This window comes from Haliotis cracherodii, unplaced genomic scaffold (assembly GCF_022045235.1).
Source record: "Haliotis cracherodii isolate W230 unplaced genomic scaffold, xgHalCrac1.p SCAF_3, whole genome shotgun sequence".
Lineage (NCBI taxonomy): Eukaryota > Metazoa > Mollusca > Gastropoda > Lepetellida > Haliotidae > Haliotis > Haliotis cracherodii.
The window spans coordinates 45881988-45904026 of record NW_027266286.1 but is presented as its reverse complement, the minus strand read 5'-3'; the positions used below and the strand labels follow the sequence as shown (position 1 = coordinate 45904026).

Genomic DNA, 22039 nt, shown 5'->3' with positions numbered 1-22039 from the left:
ACCGGTAACTTCTCCAGGTCCTGCACTGTGTAATAAACATTATCTGGTTGGGCATGCGGACTGTTGCTCTCTGCTCCATGAATAGCCTGTATCTCACATATCTCCTCATTTGTTCGAATTCTTTCGTAATCGTTGTTTGGTTCTTCATTGATATCAAGCTTATTCCACCCAGCAGGGAGACGTTCATGTGAAATCATTTCCATTTCCTGGTCACCCAATTCCTCATTCGTTTTCTCATTGGTGTGCATTTTGTTTTCCTTAACTGTAATCTCTTGACAAGCTGATGACACTTCCTGGCCATTCATTTTCACATACTCACCCAGCATATCATTGTCATGGTTCATTCTCTCTTCAGCGCACTGAATACTTTGTTGTACCACATTCAAGATTTCTCTTTTGTTGTGACTGCTATGTGTGTCGCCGATGCCCCCTGTTACCCCAGCACCTGAACCCCTGTCTACCGGTAACTCCTCTAAGCCCTGCACTGTGTTATACACATTATCTGGGTAGACATGTGGACTATTGCTCTCTGCGCTAGGAATAGCCTGTACCTCACATATCTCTTCATGTGTTCGAATTCTTTCGTAATCGTTCTGCGACTCATTGACTGGGCTCTCTGTGTTTCCACCCTTCACAGACAGAGCTGGTTCGTTGGTAATATCTGAAGTATTGGAATTTGCTTTACAAGTGACAACGTGAGATTCCACTAATCTGTCCTTGTACGTTTTCCCTTCACCTTTATCTGGTTCTTCATTGATATCAAGCTTATTCCACCCAGCAGAGAGACGTTCATGTGAAATCATTTCCATTTCCTGGTCACCCAATTCCTTATTAGTTTTCTCATTGGTGTGCATTTTGTTTTCCTTAACTGTAATCTCTTGACATGCTGATGACACTTCCTGGCCATTCATTTTCACATACTCACCCAGCATATCATTGTCATGGTTCATTCTCTCTTCAGCGCACTGAATACTTTGTTGTACCACATTCAAGATTTCTCTTTTGTTGTGACTGCTATGTGTGTCGCCGATGCCCACTGTTACCCAAGCACCTGAACCCCTATCTACCGGTAACTCCCCCAAGTCCTGCACTGTGTTATACACATTATCTGGGTGGAAATCTTGGGTGTTGCTCTCTGCGCCAGCAATAGTGTCAACCTCACATGTCTCTTCAAGTGTTATTCGAATTCTTTCGTAATCGTTCTGCGACTCGTTGATCTGGCTCTCTCTGTTTCCACCATTCACAGGCAGAGATAGTTCTTCCCTGTTTGCGCCTCGTCTATGTAGTTTTTCGTAACCACTGTCTGGTGAGTGGCCCAGGTTTCCTCTTTCAACTCCACCTTGTGGATTCCCCGTTTCACTGGCTTGTGTAAAAACTGATGTAAGTCGCCTGGAAAAAAATGGCAAAATGACTATCATATTGGTTTTGTGCAATCAAACAAGTGTAGCGACCTGTACGGGTGCCATGACTTCATTGTGTTTGGTATGACGTCATTAGCTTGTCACGTTATAAATGACCCTGTTCATTTAGTTTACGAGTCGAACGTTCGTGTACACCACAGAATCGATGGGTAAGGCAAGTCTATTCAGATCGTAAAATCCCATAATTTGCTGCTTAATTTTAAATTCTTGACGGAATTTCTAAATTCAGATACATTGTACAACAAACTGATCTGCTGGCAGTCCATGCTTCAATTTATCTTTTATCCATTTCACACACATTCACTTAAAGCATTACATTTAAAACATTGCCATTTACCGTGTACTTACATTATCACGCATGCAACACCTATGCACATCAAGACCGCTACAACCACCGCTATCGCTATGTAGACTCCTAAAAAATCAGAAAAACTAATATTGAAAAACATATATGGAAAATAAACCAGGATATATGTCATGATTAAATATCACGGCTTAATGTAGAATGAAATCCCAAAGTGACTGCACTGCAAATAGCCTATATCAAACGGCAAGGCTTTCCATCTCTGATACGACAATGTACTCTTTGCAATGTGAACAGGTTACACATCGTCGATCGGTTGAGAGTTGTGTCAGAAACCTATTATCGTAGATTAGAATCATAGAATCGCCCTGTTTATGTTCCTAGGTTTATCAGCCTTATTCCCGTGATCATGAGTGAGTGAGTGAGTTGGGTTTAAAGCCGCTTTTAACAGTATTCAAGTTATATCGCGGCGTGTCAGCTTATTGTGGGAGGAAAGCCCGAAGTGATTCAGGTCTCAGACGTTTACTACTTCGGTGACGGGTATGGTGCTGACAAACCTAGAAACATAATCGGGGCGAACCGGGATTCGAACCCACAATCCTAGGTTTCTGGCATGTCAAAGGGACGCAACTCTGCACAGCGAATCGCGGCGCCTTAGACGACTGGGCCACCCATGGGCTTTCCCCCAATGTCAAGCTGGCACACCGTGGTGCAACAAAATACTGTTAAAAGCAGCGTTACACCAATCTCACTCACGTCACCACACATGTATCCCCACGTCACATGTTTCGAGCCTTTTCCAGACCTAAAATAATCCGTAACCACATACTTAATGACGAAATCACGGATGGCGCTTCAAAGCCAACAGAAGACATCGTATTCTCTGCTAGGGGCATGGGTGGCCGAGTCGTCTAAGGCGCCGTTATTCGCTGTACAGAGTTGCGTCCCTTGGACACGCCAGATAAGATTACGTTTCTAGGTTTGTCAGCAACATACCCGTGCTCGTGGGTTTCACCGAAGTGGGAAACGTCTGAGACCTGAATCACTTCGGTCTTTCCTCCTACAATACAATTAAGCTGGCACGCGATGATATAACTGGAATACTGTTAAAACCGGTGTTCCTTAGTTTAAATAAAACGTGTAAACCAAGTTATAAATATAACCTCATACCACCCTTTTCATCCCAAGTGTTTGCCGAGATGTAATGGGGTTTAACTTGGCGTTCACGATTATTGCACTTTTATAGCGCCGTGCACACGCGCGTGCGTGTGGCTGCTTCTACCACCTTCTACATGTGACTGAATATCCATCATTGTCAAAGTGCTTTGAGGATTTATGAACATTGTCTAGATGTATGAATTGAGGTCAGGACAAAGGGAAATAACGTCGTGTTCAAGATTATTTCACTGCTATAGCGACCCATATGTCCGTGTGTGTAACTGACTGTACTAGTCGGGAGTTATGCGAGTGCGACCCTACTCAGATGCATCACACTGACACCAGCCCTTGTTTTACACCCTTAACATAATGACGAACGCAAGGTAGGGTAACAACTAATATCATCTCTTAAAGTTTTGGTTTTGGCATCACACTGACACCAGCCCTTGTTTTACACCCTTAACATAATGACGAACGCAAGGTAGGGTAACAACTAATATCATCTCTTAAAGTTTTGGTATTACCCTCCCAGGGATCGGAATCGAACCATTGACCTTCCGCTTTCGAGGCAGACGCTCTATTCACTAGACCGCGGAGGCGGTCCATGTAACTATCAAATATCAAGTATGCATACATATTGCTATTGTAATTGTCAATTTTATCTATGTAAATAATAACTCATTGAGAAACAAATGTCAGAATGAGAAAATGTTATACAAACAATTATTACCATTGACCTTTATCCAAATGATTTTTTAGCAATTTGGAAATGCGTGTCCCGAATATCAGCCAAGATAAGTTCGGTGTCAAAATATCACACTTGCGTAGATCGATGTTCATGACGTCGGTCACTGGATAGTGTGTTCCAAGCAGATGATTTAACTAATGCCTGTTGTCAGATATCATAATGTCCTTCTTTACTTTTATCGCGGGCACCAGGGGGTTCGACATCAGTCACTGGATTGTGTGTTCTAAATTCGATTACTTATTGACCGGCGTCATAAAGCTTGAATAGTGTTGAATGCAGCGTTAAACAAACACATCGCTTGTTCAGATATACGTAGCTCTGGCGTGCCAGGAATCTTTGATCGTGAGTTCGAATCTTGGATTCGCCTGATTGTGTTTTGGGGTTTGACAACATCATGCCCGTGTTCGTGATTTTAAGCGAAGTTGTGAAAGTCAAAGACCTTCGGGCCTTCCTCTCACATCTCAAGCTGACACACATTGATAAAACTGATGTACTTTTCAAGGCAGCGTTAAACCAAACAAACCTACGTATTCAGTACACATACATGTACATACTAACCTTTAATCTATGTGGTCTGTGAGAAAAAGTCCTATTATAATCCTGACGTATTATCACTTTTCTTTGGTTTGTGGTACTTAATTCAAATCCTATGTGTTAAAAAGGTAAGACGTAATTGTAAGATGTTGGACCTTACATACATGTGCGTGTATCATTTGGTTTTCCATGTGGATCATTGTGTATTGCTTTCCCTCACCTGAAGACGTTGACGGTGTCAGCTCTGTGGTTGACTCTACCTCGCTCACACCTGGCTGAGTGGATCCAGTGCTTGGAATCATAGATAATGGATCACTGCAGTTCACGTCTATGTCTGTAAAACATGATATCACCCAGCTTACAACCAATATATACTCACCGCCCAGAGGAACGCGAACAAAAGAAATATATGGGCATTGTGGTCTGTGAGAAAAAGTCCTATTATAATCCTGACGTATTATCACTTTTCTTTGGTTTGTGGTACTTGATTTAAATCTTATGTGTTAACAAGTTAAAACGTTATTGTAAGATGTTGGACCTTACATACGTGTATCATTTGGTGTTCCATGTGGATCATTGTGTATTGCTTTCCCTCACCTGAAGACGTTGACAGAGACAGTTCTGTAGTTGGCTCCACCTCGGTCACACCTGGCTGAGTGGATCCAGTGCTTGGAATCATAGATAATGGATCACTGTAGTTTGCGTCTATGTCTGTAAAACATAATATCACCCAGCTTACAACCAATATATACTCACCGCTAAAAGAAACGCGAACAAAAGAAACATATAGAGAAGTATGTATGTCAAGAAAAGTTTCTGACAAAACTAACAATCCGCCAAATGCTACCACAGTGTCTTTAATCTTATCACGATGTCCTGCACATGATTTCCAGTACATACTCACCGCCAAAAGAAACGCTAACCAAACATATAGAGTGAGTGAGATTGGTTTTACGCCGCTTTTAGCAATATTCCAGCAGTATCACGGCGGGGAACACCAGTTTTTACCAGCGGCGTAAAACCATACTCACTCACTTCTCAACATGCATGGTTTTCGCGTTTCTTTTGTCGGATGGTATAATTCTCTAAAACATTCAGCAGTAGTTCTACTCAATCACACCGGAATCAATTTATAACCATACGACTTAAAAGTTACTCTTGAAATATTCTTCCGACATAAATAATAAATAAGATATTATGTTTTGGTGATCGATTGATAATCAAAACCATGTGTTTTTGTGGTGTCAACGTTCAGCTCCTGTGATGTGACATGTGGATTACTGTGTATTGTTCTGCCTTACCTGAAGACTTTGAAGTCAGTTCTGTTGTTGGCTCTACCTTGGTCACACCTTGCTCAGAGGAACCCGCGCATGGTATTGGCTGTCTGCAGTTCACGTCTATGTCTGTACAACATAATATTACTGAAGCCAACGGGCATTATAATTCTACAAATTGTCCAGACTTTGCAGACGGTAGTAATTCTAATCAAGCACACCTGATTGGTTGTACTTGCCACAAAGTGCATACGTTTGTTGAAATCAATTTATTTTCATTAACGCTGTAGCAGATCAAACGGTGCTTTTCCGCAAAATATTATTTCTGTTCATATACTGATGTGCAATACATGAGTCCAATCTAAAATCACCCGGAGCAACCAAAAGGTATGCCATAGTGTTCATAAAAAAAAATTGTCATTAAACCGCAACACAAAGATTTGAGGACATTACGTCAGAACGGATTTCCGTGACTTTTGACAGTTCACAGGACTTACAGGAAGTCGACACTAGCCAATCAGAAAGCAGCTGTCTCGAGCTTTGCGATACAAGTTTGAAAAAGGCGACTCGCATTCCCGACTACGTTTTGAAACATCTTTTGACAAATTTCTCGATTCAAATTTAAAAACCTCAATGTTTGATAGATGACCCTGATTGTATGGCAGTACTTCCCAAGGGCTATGGAAATGCTCATCCGTTTCCAAAAAATGGAAGATAGATGATGATCTTAACGGAACCAGTCGTAAAGCCCGTAACTATTCAGAATGCATCATGTTAACCCACGAGTATTCGTGGTTATATGATTAAAAAAAATATAATTGGGACTTTCACTTCTTTCTCGATCTTGTAAATAAAAGCGACAAAACCCTTTGCATATTCCAAAGCAGGATCGATTGTAGGATTCCGACTATATCCTGAACATGTCTTTAGTTTATGAATCACTCTAAAATATTGATGATGCCAGGTGTTCGCGATGGCATCCGTCATAAACACATGCAAAGGCAAGTCAATTGTTCACATGAAAAAAAGACAGGAACATTTGACGACGCTCTAATTGGTCGGATGAAACGTAGTTCTTGCGTGACCTGCGATGTGACATCCTCAAACCTATGTCTTAGCTAGCTGATTTGAATGAGACTGAAAAAAACCTTGATAGGCAACGTTACCACAATTTTTACCAAATCTTCACAATTACATGAGTTTCAAGTGAACAGTTGAACCTGTAAAAATTAAACATTCACTACTTAGTTTGGGGATAGAGGACGAACGCCATTTAACATGAAGTGATGTACAGCTTGTATCATAAAGCAGATTACATGTAGATGTAATACTATACCATCAACGGTTGCTTGCAGTATCAACTGGCCTTGGAGTGATTGTGTCTGTGCATGGCAATCCTCCCGAACGACACACAGATCAAACGCAATTTCACCTGGAGTGACTTTCTGAGAACTGGTGCCTCTACTTTTACAGGTTGTGCCAAGGAATGATACATCATGAACAAGTGTTATTCCACAGCCTACAGTCATATTTCTCCACACTACCTGAGTTCTTTTCAAATTTAGATGACAGCAACATTTATAGTTAATTGAAGTCAAATCTATTGTCAGATTGATGTTCCGCGCACTCGCCGTTCCGCCATTGCACACATCCACCTCTGCAACACAATTTAACATTGTATGATGTATTTACCACATAATGAACCGTTATTGTGTCGCATCATATAAACAGTGTAATCAACACATGTCAACACATTTGTCAACCACTTGGAGACAAACAATTCGCTGCAACCCTTAAAGATATAATTTCTCTAAGAGGTGCTCTAACAAATAAGATTCCATAAACATCGCCGATGTTACATGCAGGCACAATTTAACACGAACATTTGGTATTGTGGATAATTAATCAAGCTATCTAGTCGACAAAAAACCCTACACAATTTCCAAAGAGAATGAAATACATCATGAATAACATGAGTTCATCTCGCAAACCTACAAACCTCAAATGTCGTTCTTCAAATTGCAATTGATACGTTAGCCAGCCATATACATGTAGAGAAAGCATGAAAACGAATGCACACGATAATCCACAGTTTGACCTCACTATTTTCAAGATATGTAAGTCTTAGAAAACTATATCGTCTTTTGATGATTTGTATTTACCTTCTGCTGCATAGAAATTGACCAAGGCAGCTAATCCAACTGCCGTAACAACTGATATCCACTGCATCCTCAACTTGTGTTGAGATTGTGATACAGGCTGCAAAGGTCATTGCAAAACCACATATCCAACGCTAAGCATGAACTAGATATATATAAGCTGGACGAGGAAGTGTTAATATTTCGTTGTGTTGTTATCTTCCAACTCTCAATTCTCCTCGGGAACGTAAATGTTGAAAATGATAATGACATGGGCATTCAATTTGGAAGAGTAAACATTTCAGACATATCTGGACCATCAGGCATCAGAACGTCTTAAGATGCAACAACTTTCAAGCATCAGAATCAGAGTTTAACACACAGCGTAGACCTTTGCTTACCAACACTTGGTCAATTACCCAGATGTATATATCCATATGCCATGCAGGTATTGCCAAAAAACCTTAATGGCAACCCTTGACAGAAATGCAAGTAGATGTACATGAAACTGTGCACTAGAAACCGTTTTTAACTATATTCAAACATTTTCAAAAGGGAAACCTGCTACCCTTTAGTCATATGGAATTCAGATTCCATTGTACGATTCTGACAAAATCATCAACACGAGTGCATGTATCATTATCAAACAGTGATGATACCAGGTGTTCGCGAAAAGGCGAGCATATTCTTCCTCATATATACTGAACCGCAAAAGAAACGTCACCTCAAGAAACATTGCATGAAAAGCTGTCATTCAAATATCTGGGTAATTTTAGTCAAAACTGCTAAAATTTAACATTACCTTGTCCGGAAAAATAAAATTGATGATATAAAAACAAAGCAGATGAAAATAAAACCGATCGCCAAAACGCATCACGGCATTGGCCATGGTAACCCGATGCACGTGAGTTCCGAGCAAACTGAAATGCACATGCGTTCCCCCATTTCTTGCCCTATAAATATCCATCCAGATCGGATAACATTCATTCGTTATTGAAACCAAGCCCTTTGACGATTGCAAGGTGGACAAACCGCCCGGCAAGTAGCCAATGCATTTCAAGTCCACGTAAGGACCATTTACAGGCTCCAGCAACGGTATAAGACCACCAACACAACAGATGACCGACCACGTAATGGAAGACCAAGGCTCAACACCCGACGTCAGGATCGTCAGATTTTGTGACAACATCTTCAAGATCGCTTTGTTACTGCTGCAGAAAAAGTTTGACAGACCATGGGGACACACCAGCGACACATCGACGATTGACGAACAGACGCCTCCACTGTTCTGTTACAGGCCACACCGAGGACCCATTCTGATACCACGTCATCGCCGGGACCGTCTTCAGTGGGCAACACAGCACCAGTATTGGCGCCACTGGCAGTGAAGAAGAGTCCTCTTCTCAGACGAGAGCCGTTACTGTATCTCAACAGCAGATGGTAGAGAGAGAAACTGGCGACGCCGTGGGGAGCGTTATTCGGATGCTTGTGTTGTTGAGAGAGACTCGTGGGGTGGTCCAAGCATCATGGTGTGGGGTGGAATTGGTCTTGCACAGAGGGTCGGCCCTGTTGTCTCCCAGACCATCGGTCCAGGGAGAGGCAATGGTGTCACATCAGCTCGGTACATTGATCAAGTCTTGAGACCACATGTATCGACGTTGCACGGCAGTCATCAATGCACACGAGATACTGACTTGTGGTGCCATTTTCTCAGAGACTAGTGTTGTGTTTCACTTTAGGAAATTTGACACTTTAACTGCAACCTTGATGTTCAGTTTTGCCAAGTTTCATCTCTATGCTATGTCTCAAAGTATGTTTACAGTGTTTGGACTAATAAGGTTTCTCATATATCTATGCATGGTGACGTTTCTGTTGCGGTTCAGTATATTACACATACTTGGAGAGGGTGTAACCATTAACCTCTGATCTGGATGTTTTGAACTAAATGTAACCTATAATAACAGAAAAAAGTAATTGTGCTTCACATAACGTTCAATAAAAATAAATGTATTCTGAAATTAATAATCAATACATATTCCTGAAGACATCACCTCGACTTTAAGGTCGTGGTTCACAAATTTCACTTGCATGTTAATGCATGGCGAACAATATGAATGTTTGCGTGTCTGTTGGGAGCATGAATCACGCGTATTGTTAATGTGAACAGCAAACTGTGATTGTTTAGCTTTAAGGTGTCCATAAACCCCGTAAATAAAGCTTATGCAATGCCACATCTTGCTGAAAATCAATGTCGACTCGCCATGAGTACACTTCAAACAGGAATTTCATAAAAAGGATTTACCAAATATAATAATGCTCATCGAAACAGATTATTATCTTGTCTACAGCAGTGCAGGTAAGTGCATCAACAGCATTGATAACAAACTCAATGGCAGAACCGTATGCAACCGTTTGAGGGAGCAAGCAATGCGCCCAGTTTTGCTTCCATGTCACCGTCAAATAAAAATAACATCAGATCCCCTCATCAAAGAGGTGTAACGTCGCGTTCAAGAGTATAGCTCTTATAACGCGACGTTCATACACGTGTGTGTGTGTGTGTGTGTGTGTGTGTGTGTGTGTGTGTGTGTGTGTGTGTGAATGTCTGCGTTTGCTTGTACTGGTCAGGACGACTGCCGATTTTATAGTGCTGACTCACTGAGATACATGTACCATGCCACAGTTGAACATGAATACCCCACTCAGACATAGCATACAGACTCTGAGCCGATCAGCAATTGTATAATTCCCCTAATGCCTATCGCCAGGCAGGGTAGCAACAATTAAATAATGTATACAATAAACTTATTTTCTTCCTGCGGTAGAATCGAATGATGAATATACATTGGTTACACTTCATATGTAACGAGTGGTGAAACTAGTCATACTGGAATCTTTCCATTTCCGTTTATTGACGTATTCACTTTCCTGACAAGCAGTAGATAACGTTATCAATAATGCGAGAATGAAAAAGGAAAATGTTTAACATGACAATGTTGGAGTGATAAAAGGACAGAGTAACAGTACATTTCAACGAAACATAAACACTGAACACAGGTTCCACCATGACACTGCACCAGTCTGTTGTCGACATGGCTTCAAAGCATGTTGTGCTTTGAACTCATTGAACATTCTTCATATGTACCAGTCTTGACATCCACCCACATTTTCTGATAAGCATTATGCAAAAGCATATTACATCATTTCTCGTGTGGAGTAGTTTCCACCGTCGTGGATCCAGGCATTCCATCATCGTTGACAGAAGTGTATCTAAGAGGGGATTAAGTTGAAAAATAACTACCAACCAAGTCCATCAATTGAGACCATCATAGTTAAGCTCAATCGATTTCAGTTTTCCACGCCTCGCACGTTGAGTTGAGGTGAAATGGGGTAACATGTGACGTGTCTATTAAAACATTTTTTGGGTTCGAATCATCCAGCGACCTTCACCTTTACGGGTAGATGCACTATCCACCAGAATATGGAGGCGGTCCACGTATAGTTAGATATAAAAGATCACATTTTGCGCGTGTATTAGTTTCATCAGTACCATAAATAACTCTGTATGGTAACACATGTCAGTATAAGGAAATGTTATAATAGCATTTACCACCATGGGCGTTTATCGTAATCATAGGGAAGAGTTTCAGTACACAGTGCTGCACTATTCATATGTTAAGCGCGTCAGCCACGTTTAAATAAATTAAGTACCACCAAATTGACAATGGAGTCAAGCCTTATATTTGAATGTATTATTACGAATGAGAAATATTGTTAATATGTACTTTCATACCTATCGAGTCCCGCGCGAGATTTGTGGGATACACTCATTATGGGATACACTTGAGATTATCATAACCCAGATGTTATCATATTAAGTTACACGTATTTACTGTGCATAGAATGTTAGAGAACCGTGCATTAAATGAGTGAATGCATGTTTGCATTAAAAGTGTTTGAATCACAATAATCTAAAAAATATGCATGTATTCGGTGTACATGCATTCTAACGCCATTTGCAGAGTGGACCAGCGGAGATTTTCGGGTATGAGTACAGGCACGTATGTATTACATGTACACATCTCATTAACTTATGTACATGGATACAACTCACTAACACGTATACATGCACACACCTCACAAGCACTTGTGAATGTATGCACCTCATAAACACGTTTGAGTGCATACACCTATACAACTATGACAGTTGCTTTGCAAATATGACAGATCCTCAGTACTCACGACAGCAAAGTCGCAGGTAATACAGCACCTCTCTAGAAATGACAGTATGGCGGCAGATATTTCTGTGAAGCTCATCATCTGTATACTCCGTCGTATTTTTCTGTATAAAGTACTTCATTCCTTGATCAATCGGACATTAATTACTAAACGTGGTGATCATAGATATAGTTCCATATCTATCTTCTGCAGTTCAGGATAGTTTGTCCAGAAAAGAGCAATTGCCATTTGAAGTGTACTGAGAAAAGTGTATGTGGAATTTTGGACGTCCTGGTCCTTGGAGATAAGACATTTAGGCGAGAAGTAGACATTTCCATGGTCAGGAATTGTGCACACCTTCTTGCTGATCTGTTTCGTTATACCTATGAATAGGAATTTGTCCTCGGATTGGCAAGAATGTTGCCAAGAAGTTTAACTTTAGCTTCAGATGTTTATATTGATGATCTGATATCGTTCAATGACCACCAACTAACAAATCCCCTTCCACTGTTTTACCCAACTGAGCTAGAAGTAACGGAAACCAATGAAACAGGCTCATTCGTTTCATACTTTGATCTATGCTTTAATATTCTGAGTTACAAAAACCTCCCACGAGACTTTCTGACAAGGAGGATGAATTCAACTTTCCAACGGTCAACCTTTCCATCATGCCGAGCAATATTCCAGCACCTCCAGACTTTGGTGTCTGCATTTCACAATGTCTGAGGTACCATCGGGAATGATGATTATAATGACTTCGTCATAATTGAACAATCGATTTTGCTTTTAGCAGATTTATTATATATATGGTAAGAGTTTAGTGACTTTTGCTTCTATTTCGTTAATAACCATATTTATACGACCACAATAGAGCGAGGTTGAAGAACACCTGCAATACCATATAAACACACTAACCATTATCGAAAAATATGAGTGAAATGATTACTCAAAAAGTGTTTACTGTACCTGACGTTAATCAAAATCAAATGACACACACATCCAACTACACATTTATTATTTCTAAACTCTACATAAGATATATTTTTGGTGATTCACAAAAGTGGAGGATATTAAACTTGGTGGAAGATCATGAAACTGTGCAAAGGGAAGAGATGTTTTAAGTGAAAAAATAGAAATAGATACTGAAATATGGAAAATATCTTTTCGGCAGTTGTGACAAAAACATGAAAAGTTTGGATTGTGGAAACATTGCGTAAATAGTGAAATTGAATAGACTGTTTGATGGGGCTCAATGAATAAATTGTTTGTTCAATTCACGGGGGAAATAATTGTTTTGAAAAAGTCCCCACCCAAACCCCATGTAAATCAAATGGAAGCTTCCTAAATAGCCACGTTATTTACATATTTATTGGCGTGTAAAACGTTGGAGGAGCATGAAGAACGTATTACGTAAGGCACATCTTCCCTGACTAAGCCAAATCTGACAGGATTCTGTATTCCCCTCCTCTCCAACTTCAATTTCTTAATTCTGTACAGGTCTCATCTCAATATCTGGCGTCTCTTCTTAAGTTTTACAATTTCTTAAGCACCACCTGGTTCACTATCAGAACAGGTAACATATGTGGTACCCGTAACCAGTCCTTCCTAAGCATATGTGGTATGCTTTTAGACTGATCATGGTAAATCCACGTCAAAAAGTCCCCTTAAAAAAGTTAGGCCCCTGACCGTTCATGCGTGTTGGTACAGCACCCAACGAGATGCAGTTGATCACAGGTCGCGTTGCTCTCAACACATTTGAACCATTTGTAACATCACCGGTGTGTTTCCCCTGCGTTTTCACCCCACGGATCCCTTTCCAACAATACACTCTCTCTGCCTTAAAGTATCGCGTGAACACCGTCAAGGTCGACATTTTGTTTGTTTAACTCACTGTAAATATGTTTTTGTTTGAAACTTTGATGTCCGTTTCTGGCTGCCTGAATGTTCTTAGCCATCGTCTGTTGAGTCGCGCAGGCTGTATCCATTCCGCCATCCCGATATACAGTATGTGTACAGATTGGTACGTCTTCCAAGAGGAGAGACTCCTGTCCTCGTACATTGTACTGTGGCCTTTAGTTGGTTCTTTGTTGAGAACAAGCACAGTCCACACAGCAGGGGGAGCTTATTGTGAAGTCCTTTCGATTTCCTGCTCGTTGGGACAATCAAGGAGTGCATTTCGTTTTCCTTATCTGAAATCCCTTGATATGCCGATGACCCTTTCAAGACCATTCATTATCACATACTCCCCTAGTATCATTGTCATAGTTCATGCTTCCCTTTGAACAGCACACTGAACACCTTAAGGCGCCACATTCAAGGTTTCTCTTTTGCTGTAACTGCTTCGTGTGTCGTCGGTGCCCTTTGCTACTCCAGTACTTGAACCCCCATCTACCGGTAACTCCTCCAGGTCCTGCACTGTGTAATAAACATTATCTGGTTGGGCATGTGGACTGTTGCTCTCTGCTCCATGAATAGCCTGTATCTCACATATCTCCTCATTTGTTCGAATTCTTTCGTAATCGTTGTTTGGTTCTTCATTGATATCAAGCTTATTCCACCCAGCAGGGAGACGTTCATGTGAAATCATTTCCATTTCCTGGTCACCCAATTCCTCATTCGTTTTCTCATTGGTGTGCATTTTGTTTTCCTTAACTGTAATCTCTTGACATGCTGATGACACTTCCTGGCCATTCATGTTCACATACTCACCCAGCATATCATTGTCATGGTTCATTCTCTCTTCAGCGCACTGAATACTTTGTTGTACCACATTCAAGATTTCTCTTTTGTTGTGACTGCTATGTGCGTCGCCGATGTCCCCTGTTACCCCAGCACCTGAACCCCTGTCTACCGGTAACTCCTCTAAGCCCTGCACTGTGTTATACACATTATCTGGGTAGACATGTGGACTGTTGCTCTCTGCGCCAGGAACAGGCTGTACCTCACATATCTCTTCATGTGTTCGAATTCTTTCGTAATCGTTCTGCGACTCATTGACTGGGCTCTCTGTGTTTCCACCCTTCACAGACAGAGCTGGTTCGTTGGTAATATCTGAAGTATTGGAATTTGCTTTACAAGTGACAACGTGAGATTCCACTAATCTGTCCTTGTACGTTTTCCCTTCACCTTTATTTGGTTCTTCATTGATATCAAGCTTATTCCACCCAGCAGAGAGACGTTCATGTGAAATCATTTCCATTTCCTGGTCACCCAATTCCTCATTCGTTTTCTCATTGGTGTGCATTTTGTTTTCCTTAACTGTAATCTCTTGACATGCTGATGACACTTCCTGGCCATTCATGTTCACATACTCACCCAGCATATCATTGTCATGGTTCATTCTCTCTTCAGCACACTGAATACTTTGTTGTACCACATTCAAGATTTCTTTTTTGTTGTGACTGTTATGTGTGTCGCCGATGCCCACTGTTACCCCAGCACCTGAACCCCTGTCTACCGGTAACTCCTCTAAGTCCTGCACTGTGTTATACACATTATCTGGGTGGAAATCTTGGGTGTTGCTCTCTGCGCCAGCAATAGTGTCTACCTCACATGTCTCTTCAAGTGTTATTCGAATTCTTTCGTAATCGCCGTGCGACTCATGGATCTGGCTCTCTCTGTTTCCACCATTCACAGGCAGAGATAGTTCTTCCCTGTTTGCGCCTCGTCTATGTAGTTTTTCGTAACCACTGTCTGGTGAGTGGCCCAGGTTTCCTCTTTCAACTCCACCTTGTGGATTCCCCGTTTCACTGGCTTGTGTAAAAACTGATGTAAGTCGCCTGGAAAAAAATGGCAAAATGACTATCATATTGGTTTTGTGCAATCAAACAAGTGTAACGTCCTGTACGGGTGCCATGACTTCATTGTGTTTGGTATGACGTCATTAGCTTGTCACGTTATAAATGACCCTGTTCATTTCCGTACCGAGTCCACTGGCAGAGATATATGTATTATTGTTACAGAAACATATTTCAACACATACGACCATGTAACTACAAACCACTGATTAAGTTTGTACATGCCGCAATTCTGTGGCATGCGGTAGTTTACGAGTCGAACGTTCGTGTACACCACAGAATCGATGGGTAAGGCAATTCTATTCAGATCGTAAAATCCCATAGTTTGCTGCTTAATTTTAAATTCTTGACGGAATTTCTAAATTCAGATACATTGTACAACAAACTGATCTGCTGGCAGTCCATGCTTGAATTTATCTTTTATCCATTTCACACACATTCACTTAAAGCATTACATTTAAAACATTGCCATTTACCGTGTACTTACATTATCACGCATGCAACACCTATGCACATCAAGACCGCTACAACCACCGCTGTCGCTATGTAGACTCCTAAAAAATCAGAAAAACTAATATTGAAAAACATATATAGAAAATAAACCAGGATATATGTCATGATTAAATATCACGGCTTAATGTAGAATGAAATCCCAAAGTGACTGCACTGCAAATAGCCTATATCAAACGGCAAGGCTTTCCATCTCTGATACGACAATGTACTCTTTGCAATGTGATCAGGTTACACATCGTCGGTTGAGAGTTGTGTCAGAAACCTATTATCGTAGATTAGAATCATAGAATCGCCCTGTTTATGTTCCTAGGTTTATCAGCCTTATTCCCGTGATCATGAGTGAGTGAGTGAGTTGGGTTTAAAGCCGCTTTTAACTGTGTTCCAGTTATATCGCGGCATGTCAGCTTAATGTGGGAGGAAAGCCCGAAGTGATTCAGGTCTCAGACGTTTACCACTTCGGTGACGGGTATGGTGCTGACAAACCTAGAAACATAATCGGGGCGAACCGGGATTCGAACCCACAATCCTAGGTTTCTGAGGTGTCCAAGGGACGCAACTCTGCACAGCGAATCGCCACCCATGGGCTTTCCCCCAATGTCAAGCTGGCACACCGTGGTGCAACAAAATACTGTTAAAAGCAGCGTTTACACCAATCTCACGTCACCACACGAGTATCCCCACGTCACATGTTTCGAGCCTTTTCCAGACCTAAAATAATCCGTAACCACATACTTAATGACGAAATCACGGATGGCGCTTCAAAGCCAACAGAAGACATCGTATTCTCTGCTAGGGGCATGGGTGGCCGAGTCGTCTAAGGCGCCGTTATTCGCTGTACAGAGTTGCGTCCCTTGGGCACGCCAGATAAGATTACGTTTCTAGGTTTGTCAGCAACATACCCGTGCTCGTGGGTTTCAACGAAGTGGGAAACGTCTGAGACCTGAATCACTTCGGTCTTTCCTCCTACATTATAATTAAGCTGGCACGCCGTGATATAACTGGAATACTGTTAAAACCGGTGTTCCTTAGTTTATATAAAACGTGTACACCAAGTTATCAAATATAACCTCATACCACCCTTTTCATCCCAAGTGTTTGCCGAGATGTAATAGGGTTTAACTTGGCGTTCACGATTATTGCACTTTTATAGCGCCGTGCACACGCGCGTGCGTCTGGCTGCTTCTACCACCTTCTACATGTGACTGAATATCCATCATTGTCAAAGTGCTTTGAGGATTTATGAACATTGTCTAGATGTATGAATTGAGGTCAGGACAAAGGGAAATAACGTCGTGTTCAAGATTATTTCACTGCTATAGCGACCCATATGTCCGTGTGTGTAACTGACTGTACTAGTCGGGAGTTATGCGAGTGCGACCCTACTCAGATGCATCACACTGACACCAGCCCTTGTTTTACACCCTTAACATAATGACGAACGCAAGGTAGGGTAACAACTAATATCATCTCTTAAAGTTTTGGTATTACCCTCCCAGGGATCGGAATCGAACCATTGACCTTCCGCTTTCGAGGCAGACGCCCTATTCACTAGACCGCGGAGGCGGTCCATGTAACTATCAAATATCAAGTATGCACACATATTGCTATTGTAATTGTCAATTTTATCTATGTAAATAATAACTCATTGAGAAACAAATGTCAGAATGAGAAAATGTTATACAAACAATTATTACCATTGACCTTTATCCAAATGATTTTTTAGCAATTTGGAAATGCGTGTCCCGAATCGAGGCGTTTATCTCGCTAAACGAATATCAGCCAAGATAAGTTCGGTGTCAAAATATCACACTTGCGTAGATCGATGTTCATGACGTCGGTCACTGGATAGTGTGTTCCAAGCAGATGATTTAACTAATGCCTGTTGTCAGATATCATAATGTCCTTCTTCACTTTTATCGCGGGCACCAGGGGGTTCGACATCAGTCACTGGATTGTGTGTTCTAAATTCGATTACTTATTGACCGGCGTCATAAAGCTTGAATAGTGTTGAATGCAGCGTTAAACAAACACATCGCTTGTTCAGATATACGTAGCTCTGGCGTGCCAGGAATCTTTGATCGTGAGTTCGAATCTTGGATTCGCCTGATTGTGTTTTGGGGTTTGACAACATCATGCCCGTGTTCGTGATTTTAAGCGAAGTTGTGAAAGTCAAAGACCTTCGGGTCTTCCTCGCACATCTCAAGCTGACACACATTGATAAAACTGATATACTTTTCAAGGCAGCGTTAAACCAAACAAACCTACGTATTCAGTACACATACATGTACATACTAACCTTTAATCTATGTGGTCTGTGAGAAAAAGTCCTATTATAATCCTGACGTATTATCACTTTTCTTTGGTTTGTGGTGCTTAATTCAAATCCTATGTGTTAAAAAGGTAAGACGTAATTGTAAGATGTTGGACCTTACATACATGTGCGTGTATCATTTGGTGTTCCATGTGGATCATTGTGTATTGCTTTCCCTCACCTGATCAAGACGTTGACGGTGTCAGCTCTGTGGTTGACTCTACCTCGGTCACACATGGCTGAGTGGATCCAGTGCTTGGAATCATAGATAATGGATCACAGCAGTTCACGTCGATGTCTGTAAAACATAATATCACCCAGCTTACAACCAATATGTACTCACAGCCAAAAGAAACGCGAACAAAAGAAACATATAGAGAAGTATGTACATCAAGAAGTTTCTGACAAAACTAACAATCCGTCAAATGTTACCACAGTGTCTTTAATCTTATCACGTTATGCTGCACATGATTTCCAATACATACTCACCGCCAAAAGAAACGATTACCATACAAATATATAGAGTTAGTTAGATTGGTTTTACGTCGCTTTTAGGAATATTCCAGCAATATCAAGGCGGGGAACACCAGTTTTTACCAGCGGTGTAAAACCATACTCACTCACTACCTCACTATGGTTTTCGCGTTTCTTTTGTCGGATGGTATAATTCTCTAAAACATTCAGCAGTAGTTCTACTCAAACACACCGAATTCAATTTATAACCATACGACTTAAAAGTTACTCTGGAGATATTCTTCCGACATAACAATAAATAAATAAGATATTACGTTTTGGTGAGCGATTGATAATCTAAACCATATATTTTTGTGATGTCAACGTTCAGCTGATGTGACGTGACATGTGGATCATTGTGTATTGTTCTGCTATACCTGAAGACGTTGAAGTCAGTCCTGTAGTTGGCTCCATCTTGGTCACACCTCGCTCGGAGGAACCCGCGCATGGTATTGGCTGGCTGCAGTTCACGTCTATGTCTGTACAATATAATAGTACTGAAGCCAACGGGCATTATAATTCTACAAACTGTCCAGATTTTGCAGACAGTAGTAATTCTAATCAAGCACAACTGATTGGTTGTACTTGCCACAAAGCGCATACGTTTGTTGAAATCAATTTATTTTCATAACGCTGCAGCAGATCAAACGGTGCTTTTCCGCAAAATATTATTTCTGTTCATTTACTGATATGCAATACATCAGAGTCCAATTTATAATCACCCGGAACAACCAAAAGGTATGTCATAGTGTTCATAAAAAAACATTGTCATTAAACCGCAACACAAAGATTTGAGGACATTACGTCAGAACGGATTTCCGTGACGTTTGACCGTTCACAGGACTAACAGGAAGTTGACAATAGCCAATCAGAAAGCAGCTGTCTCGAGCTTTGCGATACAAGTTTGAAAAAGGCGACTCGCATTCCCGACTACGTTTTGAAAAATCTTTTGACAAAGTTCTCGATTCAAATTTAAAGACCCCAATGTTTGATAGATGACCCTGATTGTATGGCAGTACTTCCCAGGGGCTATGGAAATACTCATCCGTTTCCAATGTTTCTCCAATTGAAACGGGAGATAGATGATGATCTTAACGGAACCAATCGTAAAGCCCGTAACTATCGTTCAGAATGAATCATGTTAACCTACGAGTATTCGTGGTTATATGATTAAAAAAAACATTTGGACTTTGAATTTGCGATCTTGTAAATAAAAGCGACAAAACCCTTTGCATGTGCATATTCCAAAGCAGGGTCGATTGTAGCATTCCGACTATATCATGAACATGTGTTTAGTTTATGAATCACTCTAAAATATTGATGATGCCAGGTGTTCGCGATGGCATCCATCATAAACAAATGCAAAGACAAGTCAATTGTTCACATGAAAAAAAGACAGGAACATTTGACGACGCTCTAATTGGTCGGATGAAACGTAGTTCTTGCGTGACCTGCGATTTGACATCCTCAAACCTATGTTTTACCTAGCTGATTTGAATGAGACTGAAAAAACAACTTGTTGGCAACGTTACCACAGTGATCACAATTACACGAGTTTCAAGTGATCAGTTGAACATGTAAAAGTAAAACATTCACTAATTAGTTTGGGATAGAGGACGAACAACATTTAACATGAAGATTACATGTAGATGGAATACAGTACCATAAAAGGTTGCCTTCAACATCAGCTGACCGTGGAGTGACTGTGTCTGTGTATGGCAATCCTCCCGAACGACACACAGATCAAACGCAATTTCCCCCGGACCGACTCTCTGAACAAAGTAGCCAGTATCGTTACAGGTTTTGTCAAGGAATGATACATTATGAACAAGTGTTATTCCACAGTCTACAGTCATTTTTCTCGACACTACCTGAGTTGTTTTCAAATATAGATGACAACAACATCTATAGTTCATTGAAGTCAAATCTATTGTCAGACTGATGTTCCGCGCACTCGCCGTTGTTCCATTGCACATATCCACCTCTGCAACACAATTTAACATTGTATGATGTATTTACCACATAATGAACCGTTATGTTGTCGCATCATATAAACGGTGTAATCAACACATGTCAACACATTTTTTAAACAAACAATTCGTTGCAACCCTTAACGATAATTTTTCTAAGAGGAACTCTAACAAGTAAGACTCCATAAACATCGCCGATGTTACATGCAGGCACAACTTAACACGAAAATTAGGTATTGTGGATAATAAATCCAGCTACCTAATCGACAAAAACCCTACACAATTTCCAAAGAGAATGATATACACCATGAATAACATGAGTTCACTTCGAAATCCTGCAGAAATGAAAAGGTAAAAGATCATCTCAAATATCATCTCAAATATCGTCTCAAATATTGTTTTCGATATTGAATTTGATACGGTAGTCAGCCATATAGTATATATATACCAGAGGAAGCATGAAAACGAATGCACACTATAATCCACAGTTTGACCTCACTATTTTCCAGATATGTAAGTCTTAGAAAACTATATCTCTTATTGATGGTTTGTATTTACCTTCTGCTGCATAGAAATTGACCAAGGCAGCTAATCCAACTGCCGTAACAACTGATATCCATTGCATCCTCAAATTGTGTTGAGATTGTGATACAGGCTGTAAAGGTCATCGCAAAACCACATATCCACCGCTAAGCATGAACTAGATATATATAAGCTGGACGAGGAAGTGTTCATTTTTCGTTGTGTTGTTGTTATCTTCCAACTCTTAATTCTCCTCGGGAACGGAAATGTTGAAAATGATAATGACACGGGCATTCAATTTGGAAGAGTAAACATGTCAGACATATCTTGACCTGACGCATCAGAACGTCTTAAGATGCAATAACTTTCAAGTATTAGAATCAGAGTTTAACACACAGCAAAGACCTTTGCTTACCAACACTTGGTCAGTTACCCAGATGTATATATTCATATGTCATGCAGGTTTTGCCAAATAACCTTCATGGCAACCCTTGACAGAAATGCAAGTAGTTGTACATGAAACTGTGCACTAGAAACCGTTATATATTTATACCTACGTAACATGATCAAGTGAATGATTAACCTGGCCTTTGATTAGTCTAATCCAAACATTTTTAACTA

The 22039-nt window shown here is 40.7% G+C and overlaps 1 protein-coding gene across 1 annotated transcript; it reads right to left on the bottom strand.

Annotated features, from left to right (window-relative positions):
* Positions 1-18598: 18598 nt before the first annotated feature.
* Positions 18599-21569, bottom strand: LOC139474336 (uncharacterized). Its single transcript, XM_071257313.1, has 3 exons — positions 21455-21569; positions 20590-20910; positions 18599-18711 (listed from the first exon to the last, which is right to left on the bottom strand). The coding sequence occupies exons 1-3, from the start codon at positions 21519-21521 to the stop codon at positions 18599-18601; spliced, it is 501 nt and encodes a 166-aa protein (XP_071113414.1). The 5' UTR covers positions 21522-21569.
* Between the last annotated feature and the right edge of the window lie 470 nt (positions 21570-22039).